The 19,689-nt window shown below is 39.6% G+C and overlaps 2 protein-coding genes across 2 annotated transcripts; one reads left to right on the plus strand and one right to left on the minus strand.

Annotated features, from left to right (window-relative positions):
* Window positions 1-907: 907 nt before the first annotated feature.
* mis18a (MIS18 kinetochore protein A) lies at window positions 908-13,967 on the minus strand. The gene is made up of 5 exons (XM_083773072.1): window positions 13,548-13,967; window positions 11,142-11,208; window positions 10,025-10,147; window positions 9,452-9,551; window positions 908-1,496 (listed from the first exon to the last, which is right to left on the minus strand). The coding sequence occupies exons 1-5, from the start codon at window positions 13,789-13,791 to the stop codon at window positions 1,434-1,436; spliced, it is 597 nt and encodes a 198-aa protein (XP_083629198.1). The 5' UTR covers window positions 13,792-13,967; the 3' UTR covers window positions 908-1,433.
* A 361-nt stretch (window positions 13,968-14,328) lies between these two features.
* On the plus strand, window positions 14,329-19,228 carry haus1 (HAUS augmin-like complex, subunit 1). The gene is made up of 9 exons (XM_083763166.1): window positions 14,329-14,445; window positions 14,647-14,821; window positions 15,913-16,048; window positions 16,577-16,711; window positions 17,035-17,158; window positions 17,571-17,636; window positions 17,847-17,918; window positions 18,007-18,054; window positions 18,782-19,228. Exons 1-9 carry the CDS (start codon window positions 14,425-14,427, stop codon window positions 18,830-18,832), a joined length of 828 nt encoding a protein of 275 aa, XP_083619292.1. The 5' UTR covers window positions 14,329-14,424; the 3' UTR covers window positions 18,833-19,228.
* Window positions 19,229-19,689: the final 461 nt, after the last annotated feature.

The following is a 19,689-nucleotide window of genomic DNA, read 5'->3' on the forward strand; positions in this document are numbered from 1 at the left end:
AACAATAAACATCTGGCCAGCCTTCCAACCAGCCAGCCATTTAGCCATCAGGTAATCCGCTAAAGGAGAACAGCAAGATCTGCTTACCCCACAACGACCACCACAACAACAACATACAACAAAAACCATGTGTTGTACTTGTTTCTCTCTCTCTCTCCCTGCACTTGATGGATGAGATAATGAGATGCAGAGAGGGAGGTGGAGAAAACATACAACACACAGACACAGACACAGACACAGACAGACACACACACACACACACACACACACACACACACACACACACACACACACACACACACACACACACACACACACACACACACACACACACACACACACACACACACACACACAGAGATTAGAGGATCACACTGAAAAGAGAGGTGTAGGGAGGGAAGGAAACAAGGAGGGGGGCATCCGTTAGGAGGGGGGCGGGGGGTAACACATGTTGACAGGCATGCTGGGCTCGCTAGTCGCTATAGCGAGCCGGCTGGCTGATTCCTTCAGTGGCGAACAGGATGACGAAATGGCAACAGGCGCTCAGCAGCACACGCTCTCAGTTGCCATCGCAACCTGCCCTTGGATACAGCATGCTGGTTGGCCGTTTCCCACTGTTGTTGTTATGGAGAAGCTGATGAAACCTCGTGGGTTGAGGGAGGGCGACTCATAGCCGTGGCGTGGAGCAGAATTTTCTTTTTTTTGGTTCCCGCCCTGGGTAGAAAGTGTTGCTGTGCACATCGGGGGTTAAGTTGATAAACAAACGCCCCGGCTACTGCACATCGATAACCTCTCATGACCCCAAAGTCCTAAACATATTAATGACTATAAAATGAATTCAAAGAATCTATCTAAAACGGTAAAATAAACAAATGGACACAGTATTTTGCAATTTGTTTTGGTTTATCAGAGCAGTTCATAAAATCAGTTCATGAAATACAAAAAAAGCCAATTATGATAAACGGTAACTGTTGATTGATTATTATGAATAATAATTACAAAACACAGGGTGGATCTAAACAAAGGATGCCTACAACCAAACCACAAACATTCCTGAAAGGCTGGTTGCTCAAGGAAACGGACAAAGGGGGAGGAGGTAAACGAGTGGCTCAGATCAATACATCATTGTGCTGAGTGTGCAGACAGATTCAATCCAATACAACACCGTGCACATAGCTGACACAGTGCACGCCATGCCCACACACATTCACTAAATTGTTGTGAACCACTGGAGCCGAGGTGACAGGTTTGATTGATTACAGGAGCCCTCGGTCTTTGTTTTAGCTGCATCTGATCGTAACAAAGGAATTGAAGCTATGTGAACGTGCGCGCGCACACGCTCTTGTGCACGGTGCGGGTACAAACTGTTACCGGAACACCAAGATATTAAGGAAATATGTCCACCGTTTTTGTGTGCTCATAACACACACTCACTACTTCAGGCTGCTCTCGATCTTCGTCAGCCTGTTTGCCATGTTCACCATCAGACATTTCATCTGGGAGAGAGAGAGAGAGAGAGGGAGAGAGAGAGAGGGAGAGATTAGAAACGGGTTGAAATGAGTAGAGAACGGATGGGGGAGACATGGGAAAGGACGCGATGAGGAGGAAGGTGCGAGAATGAGAAGGTATAGAGAGCGCGCATGATGGGATGGGTACAAAAGCAGAGGCTGGGGAATCAGTGAAGGAAGTGAAAAATGAGGATGTCTACAAGGAACCGGCCAGGGAAGGGCAGAGGGAGAGTAATAAATTTAAAGAGAAACCAGACAGGTGGGAGAAATGAGGTGGGTAGAGGAAGGGAGGTAGAGAGGAAGAGGGGAAAGGAGGGAAGAAAAGGAGGAGAATGGAGAATTAAGAGGAGGAGAGGAGGGCGTGTAGAAAATCTAATGAAATACAGAGGGGTGGTGGCTGGGCCGAGGACAGAGGGACGAACATGGGAGTGGGTGGGGGACGATCGAAGAGACAGGTCGTTTTGTGTACAAGGTGGAAATTCTAAACAAGTGTCTACGAGAGCAGACAGAATACATTAACCGAGGCTGGCAGAGGTGAAGGGCTCCGTCTCCTGGACGTAGCTGTGACCAGACAAAGACTCTCGTTACTCCTCCAGGAGAGGACTCTTTGTATGTTATGTCATGGTAATGTTGTTAAAGATAAGAATCAGCCTCACTGGAGAGGCTTCTTTAGGCTTATTGTTTCTGCTTTTGAGGATGGCAACAGGGCCAAGCATTTAAGCGTGTAATTTTATTTTCCCTCACAGCCAGCTTCCACAATTGACGAGTAATATTGACATCTGAGCAATATTAATTGTAATACAAATAATACATTTAATTTAGAAGAACCCTTTCTAACTGACAATGAACAACAGGTAAATATTAGATGCAAACTAGAAAGGTTGCTCTACGTGTCGTGGACCACATACGCATCTCTGCCAGCGGCAGGCGGCATACTCGGGACTGTGTAAGTTGTGGGTTACAGCAGTCTGCAGAACCTGAGAAAGCTGCAGAGGGAAATAGCTTTTCTATGACATATGGTTCAAGTTTTCACATTAGTGGTGCACCCTCAGAAGTGAAATTGCTTTTGGCTCTGTGAGTCTGCGATGTTTAGTGATCCTGTAATGCGTGATTTAAATTTGGGGTTGATCAAACCCCCCCCCCCCCCCCTCCCTCCCTCTCTCTCTCTCTCTCTCTCTCTCTCTCTCTCATTAGCAGAAAACAGTGCTCTCTCCGTTTCTGGCACAACAGCGCCCCTACTGGTACTAATAGTCACATAGGTTAACACACATACATAGTCACATAGGTTAACACGGACATTGCTGTTCCTTGGAGTGGTTGCACCACTAAAAAAAAAATGGTATGGAATATCGTATGATACCTGTTTATTGCATGACGGGGGTGCAGTACTTAGTTCAGACAGTTTTTTGTTTAGACTAGTCATTGGTTAGACGAGTCATTAGTCCTACACTACAACCTATCTCAAACCCTCACCCTAAACCTAACCTCCCACGGGGCAGCACACCTAAACCTAACCTCAACACATGTCTAACCAACTAGTCTAAACTAAGTCTGCACCCCGTTTTGAGCAAGTAGTAGCAATAAGTGTTTTTTGCAGAATTTGCAAAATGGAGGAAAATATAGGTAAACAGAAATGGGCATGGCCTATATAATGAGTTGTGTCATGAAGCAAGGTATGATATAGTTATATTATATGGCATACATACAGTTACTCCGGTGCCCACCCTTTGTTAACTTGAGAGCTCATATCAAAATGACCAGCTCAACAAGATCTACCAACCTGAAAATAGTTTAAATATGTACCTGAGGGTGCTTTAGAATAGCGGTGCTGGCATTACATATAAGACAAATGCACTTGGAATGGGAAATAGAGGGGGAGAAATGGAATAGGTAGGGTTTTTTGTATTTCATTTAGAATGCTACCGATTGCACAGCAACACTGAAAACATAATGTTGCATTGTGGATTTGAGCTGACAGGCGCTTTTTTATATCAATCAATCAAGTCACCTTTAATTCAAGTGGCAGATGCCAAGAATTGTCTTTTATATATTTAATTTAAATATTCTTTAGGGGCATGTGATCTACCTGCACAGACTTTGTGATCTGCTGGTAGATCGTGATCTACCTTTTGGGCACCCCTGGTCCATCCAGGGTTTCCAGTTTCCACACATTTTTACCAATAAATCTTCAAAACTTTTCCAAAATATTTAACCCGTTTCCCAGACCTAGCAATCATTCACACATTTTGAGCTTCTTACTCCAGTGTGCAATGCCCAAAGACAGGCAATGTGGCAAAAAAGTGTAAGCAATAAATATCAAATATAGAATGAAAGATGGTGTACTTGAAGAAAGGGGGAATAAACCAGTTAAGTTTGGACATCCAATCCTGTCATCACAGGAGCAGGACAGTGGTCAACAGAGGTAAGTAGTCATTTTCATCAGGACCTGACAAAGATTTACCATTATTCTGTTCTCTTAACCTTCTATATAAAACTCATATCAACTGATCCATTGAAACTTATGTATGAGCAAGTAGACACATGCAATTATGGACACATTTCCAAATAATGATGACACAACCAGGGAATCTGGTACACTTTCCCTTCTTGAGATTCAAACTCCTTTTCTGTGAAAGTTCTTGACTTCTGAATTCAGAGTAACTGACAACATTGACGCGCCATCATGAATGATGCATCCAATTGCACTAGTCTGTCCCGTCCTCTCTGACTGGATGAAATTGGTGACCTGGACCTCTATCTAGTGACCCGACAATGTATTTTACTGAAGAGCTGGAGACATGTGGTGACCCATGTTACTGAAAAAAAAACCACCTTCACTAATCAAGATCATCCCTGTAGCTGTAGTTGTTGCTGCCCTAGTTAACAAACACCTTGGGGCAATTCTCAAAAAATTATGACATTACAGGCTGTCAATGAACAGGCCTGACACAAACATCATTACTGTAATATTTTGTTCCTGATCCGGTCACAAGGCATTCACGATCTCACTAGGTTGTGCCAGAGGTCTCTTTTCAAATCTGAGATTAACCAGTGTGGGATCATGGTGAGATTAAGCTAAAGCCTGCTGCAGCGACAGTCAATAAACAAGGTTAAAGATGTGCATTTAACATATGGCCTGTATGCTAATGAAACAGAATATGGGCTAAGCACATTCATTCAACCATTCAGTTACTTCATATCCCTTTGTTTAGATGCACACAGCTTGGCTATGGTCATTTGTGACATAGGGTATATTTATTACTGCTGGAGTATGTATAAACATAACATTTTATTTTGTCCAATTTGTATGGTAGAGTATGTGACACTGACTGGTGATTGTACTTAAAGGACAACTTTAGTTTTTTTCAACCATGGTTCATGTTTTAGGTTGTTATTAGAGAAAGTAAAAGATGAGGATTTTAGCGGTTTTTGACAGGGGGGCGGGGCATTCGAGCATGGGGCTAAATATGCATTTCTTTACAAAATATTATGGTGATTTAATTTTTTATTATTTACTATAGTCCTAATAAACCCCAGGAAATTACATCTGGCCACAAAAGATCACAGGATCTACTGAATGTAAAGGTAGTCTCGGGGAAGCCACACTGTGTGTCATAGGCTCAATATGTCAGTTTGACACATTCAGTAGATCTTGTGATCTTTTGTGGCCAGATGTAATTTATTCGGGTTTAGTAGGACTAGAGTAAATAATAAAAAAAAAAAAATCGCTATAACATTTTGTAAAATAATACATATTTAGCCCCATGCTCGAATGCCCCCGCCCCCCCTGTCAAAAACTGCTAAAATCCCTAAAACGAAAGAAAGCAGCAAAAGAAGAAATATTTACACTCATCTTTTACTTTCTCTAACAACAACCTAAAACATGAACCTTGGTTGAAAAAAACTAAAGTTGTCCTTTAAGCAGCGTGTAGATTGCTTGAGTTTAGTTTAGAACATTATAAACACAAATGCACATTGTGTGAAGGTTGGAAACACTCAGTGGTGGAAGGTAACCAAGTACTGTCCTCAAGTACAATTTTTAGGTATTTGTACTTTACTACTTTCCAATTTCCAATACTTCTACTTCACTACATCTCAGTCACAAATATTGTACTTTTACTCCACTACTAATTATTTGAAAACTTTAGTTACTAATTACTTTGTATACATTTTGGCCATTTGAAAATAGCCAATCTGCACTATGCGTCACGATGCAACACATTGTGAGCTTGTAGATCAGCTATTTTCAAAAGATTTGTATACATTTGAAGATGTGAAATGATCACATTCAGCATAATGAGTACTTTGACTTTTTGTACTTTAAGCACATTTTGATGCCAACACATATACTTTTACTCAAGTACATTTTGAATTCAGGACTTTTACCTGTAACAGACTAAACAGAGTATTTCTATATTGCAATATTGGTACTTCAACACCACATAAGTATAAAACAATTGAGTACATTTTGCACCACTGGAAACACTGCTGCTTTAACCCTGACCCGAGTGTCCCCTTCACTGTGATCGGAGAGATACACCCAGCCTGTGTCACTAGGACATAAATCACAGTATGGTATCTCTGGTTATATCTGTTCTGTATGCCGGTTCAGTATGCATTTAAATAGAGAGGTGACCTCATGCTGTGACATCACGCTGGCGTGATGCCGGATTAGGTGGTGATCTCATGCCAGAAGTCATATCCTTTTTCTAACAATGCTCCTTCATTTATGGCCCCATCTGTGCCGCGCCACGTCATTTGTCAGACTCGCCAATGCCGTCACCTCCTACTGATCAATTTCATTTTGTGGACTTATTGTTTCAACTGCTTAATTAAAGGTGCTGTGATAAGTTTTGTTATAGGGTTAAAGCTCTGTATTTTGATAGTAATCATTGAAATTGAGTGTATGTTCAGTAACAGGGACTCCCTGTCTATTCAGCTCTTTGGTAAACACAATTTTTTTTTTCATGTGGGTCACGAATTTCATCCAATTAGCAGAGAGAACCCATTCACCAGCTTCAATTTAATTTGTTTATCCCTGTATCCTGTATGAGTCCTCTCTACTGTTTCAGTGATTTTCAACCCATTTCAGATCAAGGCCCATTATTTAATCTGCATTTGAGCCACGGACCGTCATTTTATGAGATTTAGCCTCTCAGACCAAAGACTAAGCATATTTTGTAGTCGTTAGTTGAGATTTTGACAACTCAATACATGCTGTATTATGTGGTACTATTAGGAGAGGACAGGCGTTGATGAAAATAACAATTACCTTTTGTAATACAGATGTTTAACAATAATTTAACTCTTTACCTCTCAAGAGGTGAAGATCTATAAGCTTCTATTTGGTTACACTGTCCATCATTTAGCTGGGGACCACCTGGAACCCCCTCAAGGACCACTGGTGGTCCCCGGTCCACTGGTTGAAAACCACTGTCCTGTTTGGATGAAAATTGGTAACCAATCTTAAAATGAATTGTGTTTAGTGTTTACTGTAGAGACGGGGAGACCTCTGTTACTGAACAAAGGTTATCGCAATGACTGCTATGGGAATATATTTGTTATAAAAGAAAATAAGTTGCGCAACTCATAGCTACGATGGCATCAACTTTATTTGAATACCAACGTTTCGACAATTAAAATGCTTTCTTCAGGGTATGACCCTGAAGAAAGTTATAGTGTTTCATTTTATTTGTCGAAAGTTGTGCGACTTCTTTTCTTTTATAACACCTCCCAACTATTGGTGGGTGCTCCGCCTCAAACCCCATTGTTTGTCCAATTATAGATCTATTTAAAAATAAATATCACTTACAGCGCCTTTAAACATATTCAATCTAGTACAGTGATGTTTTGAAATTTGCCCCGGGTCCATGTATGTGTTTGGAACTGTTGGCAGTCTGATTGGGTGATTTAAAAATAATTGTGCACATTGCTTCAGCAGCAGTATTATTATTAATAACACTGCTGCTGAAGCTTACTATAGACTGAGTTGTGTCATAAATGGGAACTTATATATAGAGAGAGTCAGATTTGTATTATTATGACATGTTGTTTGTTGTAGCATTTATATAATCATACATTCTTCCATTTGAATGAAAGTTTCAGGGATACTTTTCAGGCATATGGTAGAGATAGTGTTTTGATTGGCCTAATGGTTAATTGTTGACTTTGATCTATTTATGTGTTGAGCTACACCCTTTTCAAGTTCCTTGGTCAATATTTTCAAAAGTAAATAAAGGACATCAACTAGATGCATGTACAATTTTGATAAGCTTGGTTCATTAGTAACCAATAGAACATTTGATAGCAATTGGACTGAAAATCTAATCAGATGGACTTTATAGTCTTAAGACAAATGTGTAACGTGAGGATAGATTCTGTCTGTATTTTTTTTTACTAAATCAGGCTCACAGAGTTATGACTTTTCACATTTCTTTTATTTTTTTAACCATTAATTATAGCACCCTCATCAGGCTTATTGGGGTCATTTGTTGTGCGAGTATAACTTTCAGCCATTGGTGAAAATTGCATGTCTCTATCATTTACCATATCTCAGGAATTAGCAAAAATGCAGCAGGAGAATTAAAGTAAATACAAAAACAATAGGGTTTCAGCCATTGGCGCTCAATCCCTTAAATAGTCAAGAAGATCTAATATAAATCCAAGAAAAGACTAATCATCACAAATCATTACAGACTTTCAGGCATAAAGAGAGATTATTCCATATTACCACCCATTAACTAAATTATGATTTAAAAAGGCATTCATTGTAATATGTTGTATCTTTCTTTCTTTCTTCTTATAGTCATATAACCTAATAATATCAAATATTGGTGGGTCATGTGTCATTTCATATGTCATTTCATAAGGTACAGTCAACATCTTCATAAGTAGGTCAGACAAACATGGCACATTTACCGGCTGAAATCATAATCCAACAGACCTCATGATCAAAACATGTTTTTCCCCTTCTAACAAAGATTCCTTAACATGCCTCCTATCACAGCTATTGTTCCTGTTGCTCAAGTATGGAGGGGGTTGCCTAGCATCACCACCTACTGGCCAATTAAGGGTATTGCAGGTATTTTTTCCCTCACATTGATAAACAAAGAACTTGTGTTCGAATAACTTGCGGAATCACTGTGCTATTTCAAGGAGGACTTACCCTTTGTATTCTAATAATACAATAGACAAAACATTACAGTTTTAACACCCTCCTCATATTAATTATAATAATAGTAAAAAATAAATATATTATATATATATTATTATTATTTTCATAATTCATTTTAAGCATGTAAAGAGCATGTAACAATGTATTTCTAATACACCTAGGTATCTAATCTAATAACGCAGCATAGCATATTAGAAATAATACAAAATAAAGTAGACATGAGGTCATTCTCAGCCATTGTCTCATGTAAGAGATTGTGTCACTGCTCTGGGGCGTCCCACAAAGCAGGTGATGTCATCAGAAACAGCCAGCATATTGATTGCCAATGAGGAGTGTGCATTGGAGGAATGACACAGTGGAAAATAATGGAATCCAACTTCTCTGGTCAGATACAGTGCTTCTCTAGTCAGATACAGTGCTTCTCTGGTCAGATACAGTGCACTGAAGATACGACTGTACATCTATGAGTGAGTCTCAGGATTGTGTGCATCTCTTCTCATACAGTACAAGACATTTAGAGATATGGTTTAATAAATCACACTCGTGTGAAGTGAGGGGCGCCTTTTATCATGATGAGTGACCATGACATGTATGATGATGAAGTCAGCCACTTACATCATTTGCCATCGACTTTGACATACGGAAGACAATTCGACATAAAATCGTCCATAGACTTGGCCACACACTACGTCACGGGCGGAACACACAAAGTCAGGCGTTGGGAGGTTTATGTGTGTGTGTGTGTGTGAGACATAAAATGAATAGTTACCTGTTTCATCTGCTCTTCTACAGTGATTCTGTCCTCCAAAGTGACCAGCTTCTCTTTGGTCTCTGCTGACACCTGCTGGCTTGCAGATCCCAGAACATAGCTGAAAGAGCCACAGACAATATTGGCTGTTTATATAGAAATATTAAGTAAATAAATATATGTAGTTCTCAAATTACTGCAAAATCAAAATAATTTAATTAGGTATATTACTGATAGTAAGGCTTATGCAAATAAATGGACTACCTGGCTATTACTGGTGCCCTTTTCAATTCTTCCTGCTGGAATGAACAATACACATTTTCCAGCATAGATTTTGTTTATGTGTTTATTCAAACTAGAAGGAACCTCTTATATTTTCCTGTATACACTGAGCTCAGATCAGGTACATAATTAATTGCACATAGAGGAAACACACACAAATTACATTTATTTAAATCTAATTTAAATAAAATAATGCCAAAATGTAATAGAGAATACACATATTTATTTATTCATTTATATCAGCCAACCAATGCTATTGGCCTGACTCAAGATCCCATGGTCCAACAATTGTGTTCAAGGCCAAAGATTTACCTGTCAAGGTCTCCAGCATTTAGAAAAAACTTCGATCTCTTATGGTCGATGCTTTTAGGTGTAGAACGGTAAACTAGTCCAAGCACAGAGTGACAGCCTCGGCAGGAAAGATGAGCGATCTTACTGCAAGTGTAAACATGTGCAGAAAATATTTAAACCAATTCACACAAAGTTTAATGCAGAGTACTAACTCCAGTTATATTTTGTGAGCTAACAAACTAGTTATCTGAGTCTCCCCTCTTATACATTGATTGAAATATGTATTAACAGTTTGCAGAATTACAGAACATTTCAAGCACAACTCAATAGTCAATACAAAGACTGTTAACTGTGAGTGGACGACCCAATAAAGCATTACACTTTACAAGAGGGTCCACCTTTTTCAAATCATCAAAACATTTAGAGACGTACAAATAGACACTTCTATATAGCCAAAACAAGAGAGAACAGGAATTCATCATAAAGGAGGTAAAAAGGGAAAAGAAACATATACAGTGAGGGGGAAAAGGGGTGGGTGGTGGCGTGGGGTTCAGATTTTACGGGGGCCAGTTTCGTTTTGCAGCCATCCGTAGGTGACCTTTGAGAGCGGTTTTGAAGGAGTCAAGGGATTTGCATGTCTTAATGACTGTTGGTAGGGCGTTCCACATTTTGGTGGCATAGAAGCGAAAATAATTTAGTCCCTTGTTTGTGCCGAATCTGGGTTGCACATGGTTTGTAGCACTCCCTCTGTTGTTGTGGGTGTGGAAGGAAGTATTTAGACGGGTACAGTACATGGGTGGTGTATCGAATCTTGTGGACCAGACCCATTGCAAGATGCTGTATTCTGTCGTTGACCCTAAGCCATTCCAGCCTGTCAAAGTGGGCAGGGGTGAGGTGGGTTCGGGGGGTGAGGCCAAGTAGGAGCCTGACCAGTTTGTTTTGGGAAGTCTGGGGCCTTGTTTTAAGGGCCTTTGAGGTGCTGTGGTACGACAAGGTGCATGCATAGTCAAAGAAACCTTGTACGAAGGCTCCTGTTAGGGTCTTCAAGGTTTTTTTGTTGACCAGTGAGGAGATCCTGTAAAAGGAATCTTGTTCTTTAGTTGACTTTTTTTTATTACGTCAGGCAAGATGTACTTACCAACGAGACTGTTTGCTTGGTTCGTACAGGTGACTTTCCTTTTCAATCAAAACATTGTCAGTGACACCTAAATCAAAAACACAAATGACTTGTTAGACTAAACAAAGGCAGCTGGGTTACTTAAAAATTGTGCTTTTGTGCAGATCCAAATTAAAATAATTAAAGTGTGTGTGTATGACTGTATGTGTGTGTGTGTTTCTAGCACCTTAACTAACATCAATAAAATAAATATATCATGCACAGTATACATCTGCCTGCCTGCTGTGTTCATGCACCTTTATACCTTATCTCAGGTAGTACTGTACGTGTATAAGAAAAACATCAAACACATAAAATCTAACATAAATACACAATAGTCTGCGGAAAGAATGCAGCCTCTGCTGACAAATATTTGGGCCAATATTTGATAACCGATTAATTACATGGTTAAATTTGCATTTCTAGTAGTTTTTTCTTACTTACTTTTTACACCCTAATGATGAGCATAATTACCAATATTTTGTACATTATTTGACAGTAATCCAATTGTATGGTCTAAATTATTCAAATATTCAATGAGAATACCAAAAAAGTATAATCTACACCAGGGGTCTGCAACCTTTTTCACGTTCATGTTTTCATTTTCGTGTTAGTCAGTGTGCCATATATAATTATGACACCACATCAAAATGAAATATTCCCAGCTGATTTTGATTGTCCATAGGATACACAACCTTAGAAATGTTTTCTTTCACATCAGGATGTAATGATCATTAAACTCAGAGCAATAACCCACCTATCTCCCAGAATCCCTCCCCAGTCATGAGTGAATGTACACTTAGGATGTAATTTGCAGATGTGAGTGGACTTCATTTAACTGACTAAACTTCTTTTGAACATTTAATATTAAAATAAAAAGTGTCTCTGTCTCACACTTATGCCAGTGTGCCAATGTTGGCACCTGCGCCCAAGGTTGGCTACCCTGATCCACGGTACAGTTTATACTCTTAGTTGCACCCTTAACATCGGCCGTGCCGTGGCTTGGTAGTTGGTATATTTTACACTAGCCTTTAATAGATGTCTTTAATCGAGTCTGACATTTGCTTACATCTATCATAGATATGTAAGCAAATGTCAGACTCGATCAAATATATCTATCCAAGGCTACACATACTGTAGCCCTACAAGCAGAACCCAATGGTACTGAAGTTTCTGACATTTTTGAGACCCAGACCATGGGGTCCTATTCCACCTCCACCCTGCCACCAGGTACGCACACATAAATAAACGTAAACACCTTCGGATACGTCCTTCTGCGCTCTTTGACGGCTTTTGTTCGTTTGATTGCTTCTGAATTTGTGAACTATAAGTACCTATAAATACAGCTGCGAATATCTCCTGTGGTGCGGAAGCCGTTAAGTATTTTTAATCTTTGTTTGACCGATTTAGTCGCTTTGATTCTTATCTTCCTTCCTTGTTTATTGACACCTCATTGTACCGCCTATCTAGCTAGCTAGTGGCTATAGCTATGACAGAGCAGATCAGAGGCAGGAACGTAGCCATGCACAAGCCAACCGCACATCGGGAGGCGGTACAATAAACGGTAAATAAACAAGAAGAATCAAAGCGACCAAATCGGTCAAACAAAGATTAAAAATACTTAATGGCTTCCGCGACACAAGAGAATTCGCAGCGGTATGTATAGGTACTTATAGTTGACACATTCAGAATAACTCAAAAGAAAAGAAGCCGTCAAACGGCGCAGACACGACGTTAACGACGATATTGATGTCCGCGTTCTATCATTTCAATACGAAAACACAGTAACGCACAGGGACCCTACGTAAAGTGACATCCAAATTTCAGAAAAGCTTGGGTTCCGAGAGGGGCTACACATACTGCTGTATACTAGTATTGAATTATTAGAGGCCCCAGAATGGCTGTGATATTACATACTTTTAATATCATACACTTCATGTATTATAGTATACATAGATTTCATGTTTACATTAAACTTACTAGGGCTAGTATTGGCCCATTACAGTGTTAATTATTGTGTTAATCTGAGGAAGTACAAATGTAGCTAGCACTATAGAATGGCTGTGTGATAAATATCATACATTTTTCATGTATAAAATACACATTTCATGTACATATACATAAATTAATGTTATATCACATCCATTCTAGGGATGGTACTAGCCGCAATTTGCAACTCTAGATTTTTTAAATAATGGGATGAATCTAGAGTTGCAATACCCTCCATTGACTCCCCATTCCCTAGGCTAGGGTACAAACCAAGGTACAAACAACATAAACTATGGTGCCAGTGCCACAAGCAATATTGACCTGTAAGTAAGGTTCCACTTGCTAAAATGTGTATTATACAAGTATGCTCTCAGTCTCAAGAGTTATGAACATACTCACGGTTCAAAACGATCTGACTCTGGTCCTCATCTGCTCCAGCCCAGGACAGAGAGTCACCAATGGGCAACTTGCACTTATCACAGAAGAACACGACGGGACTGTCCGGATCCTTGTCATCTAATGCAAGCTTAGAGAGCCCTGTGTTCAGTGTGTGTTTAGACAACTCTTCAGCGACAGAAAATGTCTTATAAGGCCCCTCACACTCGGAATCTGATTCACTGAGGAAAGAACTTAAAGAAGCCATGTCTGCGTTGTTTGTTTTTAAGTTCGGCGGGTGACTGTTTGCAGTGTAGAATAGGAAGAGGCGGGGATAACGTACATGTTACACCGAACCTAGTGACCTAACAAATAACATGACTGACCGTACAAGTCGCTGTTAAACGGCATGGTTCGGTTTTCGAGTACATTTGAGTCTGTCAGTCAGAACATAACAGTTTATATAGCACTTTTTCCTATAGTATTTTTCTACCTCATTGTTTTAGTATAAAATGACGTTACTCACCCTTTTTACAGACTATGTTACACACAGCCTATCCATTGCGCTCGACTTTTACCCAAGATGTATTTACTCATGTTAAATACTACTAGATATAGGCTATACTGGGCTGGGACCTGGGTGCTGGACACATGGCTGGACTGCCTGGACATCACTTACGACAGGCCTACAGTATGCCCAGTAGCAGCAGAAGACGCAGGGTTAGCTAGGTTTACAATTTCGTTGTAACACCGGAATAAAACTTCTTCCCCGGTTTCCGGATGTGACGTTTTGACATTAGCTGACAGCTACGGGAAGCGAGCATGGATGTATAAATAAGGGCGCCAGAAAACACAACACAATATTTATTACAAGTCGGAGCAGTTTGTCTTTCTCGACGCCATGTGTGAAAAGTTGAACAAGGTAATGGAATTCGCATTTTCTTTTATTTTATATCGGATTATATTATTGTGAGCGAAGGATGCTGTACATACTGCTACACACAACCATGTTACAGTGTACAGTAATTTATCATTTTGTCGCTAACATCCATAAATACGAGTCACTATTGCAGACTGTTCAATAACGTGTGTGTGTGGTGTGGTGTGGTGTGGTGTGGGTCAGGTGAACCAGTGGCTCAGGTGTGTGTTTGGAGAGCAGTATGTACCTCCATTTGAGGTCAATACAAGGACAGTGGACATACTGTACCAGCTTGCAGAGGGCAGCAAAGCACGATGCAGTGCCACCACTCATCTTATTAATGACCTCAACCACAAAGCATTAGAGTACCAGGCTGATGGTAAGTAACTCCACATTAGTTTGTAAACTCTGCTCCTATACTCTGCTATACTATTCTATTAGTCTTGGCCTAAACTAAGTTACGGTTGGGTCGTTAAAATGAAAACCAGTAGCACTCTGGTCGAAAAGAACCCTTTGTCTAGTTAGTAGACTGGAACAACATAACATTGTAAAAGAGAAATACGTGTCGTGTACTAGAAGCATTCACGTAAAATGTCCTACAGCAAGACTAGCCCTAGAATGTCTGTGATCATTCATATACTATCGTAAATTCTGTATACACAGCCATAGATCGATTGCACCCGCTCCTGGTTGCAATGAAACATGCGCAGCATAAATGTGATGAAATGTATTTGTACTCACCCAATAAATAATTCCAAAGACGTGGAGTGAGATAGTGTCCTCTAGTTTCACATCCATGTAAAGTTTCTGGCAGAAAACGTTTGTTTAGTCAAATATCTCCACGTTTTAACGAGCTGCACACGGACTACATTTTCTCGGGGCGAGAGGCCCAGCTGGAATGACCGATGGACCGAATTTAACAAAACTTCCTTTTGAGAAGCACAAACGTCATCACCAATTGACATGGGAAACACAATGTTTGGGGCACACAATTGGCAGGTGCGTTGCGATAGATGCTGGGTACTTAATCACACCACCTGCCAATTGTGTGCCCCAAACTGTTTCCCTGATGACGTTTGTGCTGATCAGAGGAAGTTTTGATAAATTCAGTTCAGCTGCCATTCCGGGCCCCTTTGACCAGAGAGAAAGCTGTTCGGGTGCAGTTTGTGGAAAAAGTGTAGATATTTGACTAAACAAACCTTTTATGCCAGAACTTTCACATGGATATGAAAGTTGAGGACCATATCTGACTCCCAAGTCTGGAATTAATTATTTATTTAGTACACACAGAGTGCCGACCACATTTGTGCCGCCGCAACTAAGTCTATGGAAGTGTTCTATGGCTCTGGTATGTGAAATACTTGCAATGTATATGTAACAACAGAGACATTCTAGGGCTACAGCATGACGCACTGAATGACCCTAATATATTTGCCTGCCTAAATTAACTGCTTTGCTTATCTTTCTCAGCTGCTCATCTGGAGGATGTTCTTCTACTGGGGGTGGGGCTGACTAGTGCAAGTTTGTCAAAGTCTGCAGCCGACTATGTGTCTGCTTTAGTGGACAGTGCAATGGTACTTGGAATTCAAGACACATCACTGAGCAGGTAGGCTGTTGCAGTCGGTAGACCAGTGCACCTCTGTTTTCTTACACATTTGTAAGAGCAATCGTGTTAGTGCTGCATGATTCTTGCTCAAATGTGAATCTCGATTTTCCTCAACAAGAATTGAGTTCCCGATTCTTTCCATGAAAATAACAAAAAACATAAGAGTAACTAAAATGAATTGGACAGCCAACTAGTGCTCAGAGTGCTTTGACTAATCGATTAATTGTGCAGCACTAAATCGTGTTGCACAATTATTATAGGCCACACTAGAAGAAACACATTTGAGGGTTATCCGACAGTCATGCTTGTTGGATAATAATCAGGGTGAGAAGAATAATTTGATTTGACTAAAGCAAATTAGATTACTAGTCAGATGACACGCACATGGTATATACAGACAACCTAGTGTATATATATGTTGCAGTACGATCGTAATTACACCAGTCACATTGCTGCTGATGTGAGATTTGTTTTGACATGATGCACAAATCTGTGCCACTTCTAACAGCTGAGCTGTGTCTTCTGCAGTTTTATCCCAGCAATAAATCACCAAACCAATGAGCTTCTGAAAGCAGAGAAGGACGACAGGAGATTGAACCGGGAGCTCAAGAGCCTCAACAAGAGACTGGGTGGCACTGTGGTTCTGCGAAAGAACTTGGAGGAGTAAGAAAATGTATTAAGGTCTCATAAGGTGCAGTTGTACTCTGAGGCGAATATAACTGTCATGGGTGCCCCCATGGGTAAAAGTGTCTTCATGTTGATCTTTATACTTTCAAACCTTTGCTTTTCATCCATGCTTTCACAAGTTTTGCAAAACAAATGTATGTATGGCCACAAATTTTAAAATCATATTGTGATCACTTTTTACCCCCTGCATTGTGCAGTCATACTTCAGACCTTCATTAAAGCAGATCACTCATGTACTTGACATGAAACTAATGTACTTGACATGAAACTAATGTGTCCAATCTATTACCAAATGACAGGGACATTGGTAAAGCAGCCCTAGCGCAGCAGGTTGCAAGTGCTATAGCAGAGGAGCGACTGCTCACCATGGATTTTGTTAAAAAGAAGACTCAAGAGCTGAAGTTCAGGAAAAAGAGGGCTGGGGTATGTATTGCTTATATTTTGTTTGTGTATGACTTTAACTTTGAAATCATAATGACCCCATTGTTCAGATTCTGAAGTTGCTATAATAGCTGGACGACTTGAACAATGTTGTGCTCATCAATATTAATATTATAATATTTCCCATGGCCATGAGGCGAACCTGACACAGTTGTATTTATTGTATAACAATCAACCTTTTACATTGAAAAATGTATTAAAGGAAAAACAAAGGGATTGACAGGTTTTTAGGTTAAAGCTTTTTATATTTACTGCGTTCCCAGATTTTCATCACCTGGTTGAGGGTTTAAAGACAGGAGGTGTCATTTGTTTCCTTAAATGTGTGCCTGTAAAGCCCTGTAAAAATGAGAGAAATTAACCTTAACCAGCAGTTTGTTTTCTTTCAACAATGCAGGATCTGCTGTCATCCAGGAACATGGAGGAGACACTTAAGCATGAGGCGATGATAGAGCTCTCAGAGGTAACCAATTGGAGGGGCAGGCGGAAGGTTAAAAGAAGATAATATATATATATAATATTTTAAAACATGGCATGTATCTCTTCTGTTATGTGAAGTCCTAACGGTAGGTATGCACATGAATTAATTAAATAAAACTGAGATGCATGAATAATAGTCAGGTTTTAGCATGCCCAGCATCGATACTAATTTCTCTTTCTCTGTACTCTGCAGGAGGTCATGAACTTAAAAAAGGAAATTGATCCCTTGAAGAAGAAATTGGAACCATATATTGATTTGAGTCCAGTATGTTATTCAACTATCTTGATTCCAGTGTGCTTGCTTTAGATTTATTTGTATATAAAATTGCTGAAAGTGTTTCTACCTCCAACAGAATCCATCTCTTGCTCAAGTGAAAGTAGAAGAGGCAAAAAGAGAACTGGTGAGTATATGCCAATCTATTGCCTATTTTCAGTGAAGAGCTTTTGTTTACTAGAGGTGAAAAGGAGGGTGGCTATAATGGAGCCCCCGGGACTCCAGTCAACTAAGTATAGGGCTTAAGTGGTTAACATAAAGAAGCAGAAATGTAGGGCCAATGTGGGTGGCCAGGCTGCAGCTGCACCGTCTTGGATGCATGGTTAGAGTAAGTTATAATGGTACACAAAACCCCTGTTTAAGAAAAAGTTTTAATAGCTAGTAGTTGTTTCGCTGATTTATTTAGCCTAATATTATAGTAATCTGTATGCGTGCACGCACATTCAGTGTGCAGACTGTGCACATGCGTGTTTGTTCAGTGCAAGCCTGTTTTTAGATCAGCATGAGTGGGGTCACAATACGTGGCAAAGTATTATTTTCTCGGGGGGGGGGGGGGGGGGGGGGGGGGGGGTCACCAGCCAAAATGGTTGAGAATCACTGTCCTAAACTACGGGTAGGGCAAATTTGACGATTAATGACAATAAAATAATGAATCGGGATTAACGTTATGTGTTGACTTTGACAGCCCCATTGGATAGATGGCATATATACACACAGCACATTATACAGGAGTTAAAGTTTGACCATTACATTTTGAATAATTGAATGTACATCTTTCCAGAATGTTTTAATGTCCAAAATAAGTGAATAAGAGCACCCATGTTAAATTGCTCTTATTTTGCTCCCTATTACAGGCTGCTATCGATGCTCGGATTGAGATGAACGTGGAACATTTGTACAAGTAGAAATAGAAATGATCATATTGTTAATAAAATGATTTGATTTAGAAATGTTCATGTATTGTTAATAATTAAGAAAGTTGTTATTCATTATAACATTGTGGAGGATTTTGGTACAGTACATCTTCTAGCTTCAGCACTTGCTCTATTATATTTTTGGTTATTTCCTATGTATACTTGGCATACAGGGAAGCCTATTTCATTTTGACAGAATTATGAATCAGAGAAAAACTTGTTTTCTGATGAATGATTAATGCAAGACACAATTTGATTCGGAAATAGGCTTTGCGATACATTTCCAGAGCCAATCTTAATCTTATTTTGTTATCATTCATTAGATGATCAAAACAGGGTGTTTGTTTACAATGGTTGATTGTGTTCTCCTACTTCCTGTTTATGAAAAGCGTAATTAAAGCGTCATTAATTTTAATCAGATGTTATGTCTCTGTTCTTGAAATGGTTCCAAACTGGAAATATCTATACCATCTTTATTCACATGTTTCTTTGCACACACCATAATTGCTTTGTGTTTAGATGCAATTATCTGCCTATCCCAAGTGTTTACGTAGGTCCTGCACAGTGACGGGTTCCATGGACAGCCTAGTTCAGAATATGCTAACCCATAATATAAGTAGCTAAATATAAAAACATTAGCCTATTAACTGATGGAGTCGGATGGGTAAGAAATAATAATAATCAAAATATTTTTTGACAGAATTAAAATGTCCCTTATGTAAAATTTGGTCACAAAGTACTACCACAACTAAAACATTTATCAGAATAAAATGGGTTGGGGTTACATTTTATTAATCGTTTTCAACCCCTAGTGACATTGTAACTAAGCATTGCCAGCACAATGTTAT

This window comes from Protomyctophum parallelum, assembly GCF_964188405.1.
Source record: "Protomyctophum parallelum genome assembly, chromosome: 1".
NCBI lineage: Eukaryota > Metazoa > Chordata > Actinopteri > Myctophiformes > Myctophidae > Protomyctophum > Protomyctophum parallelum.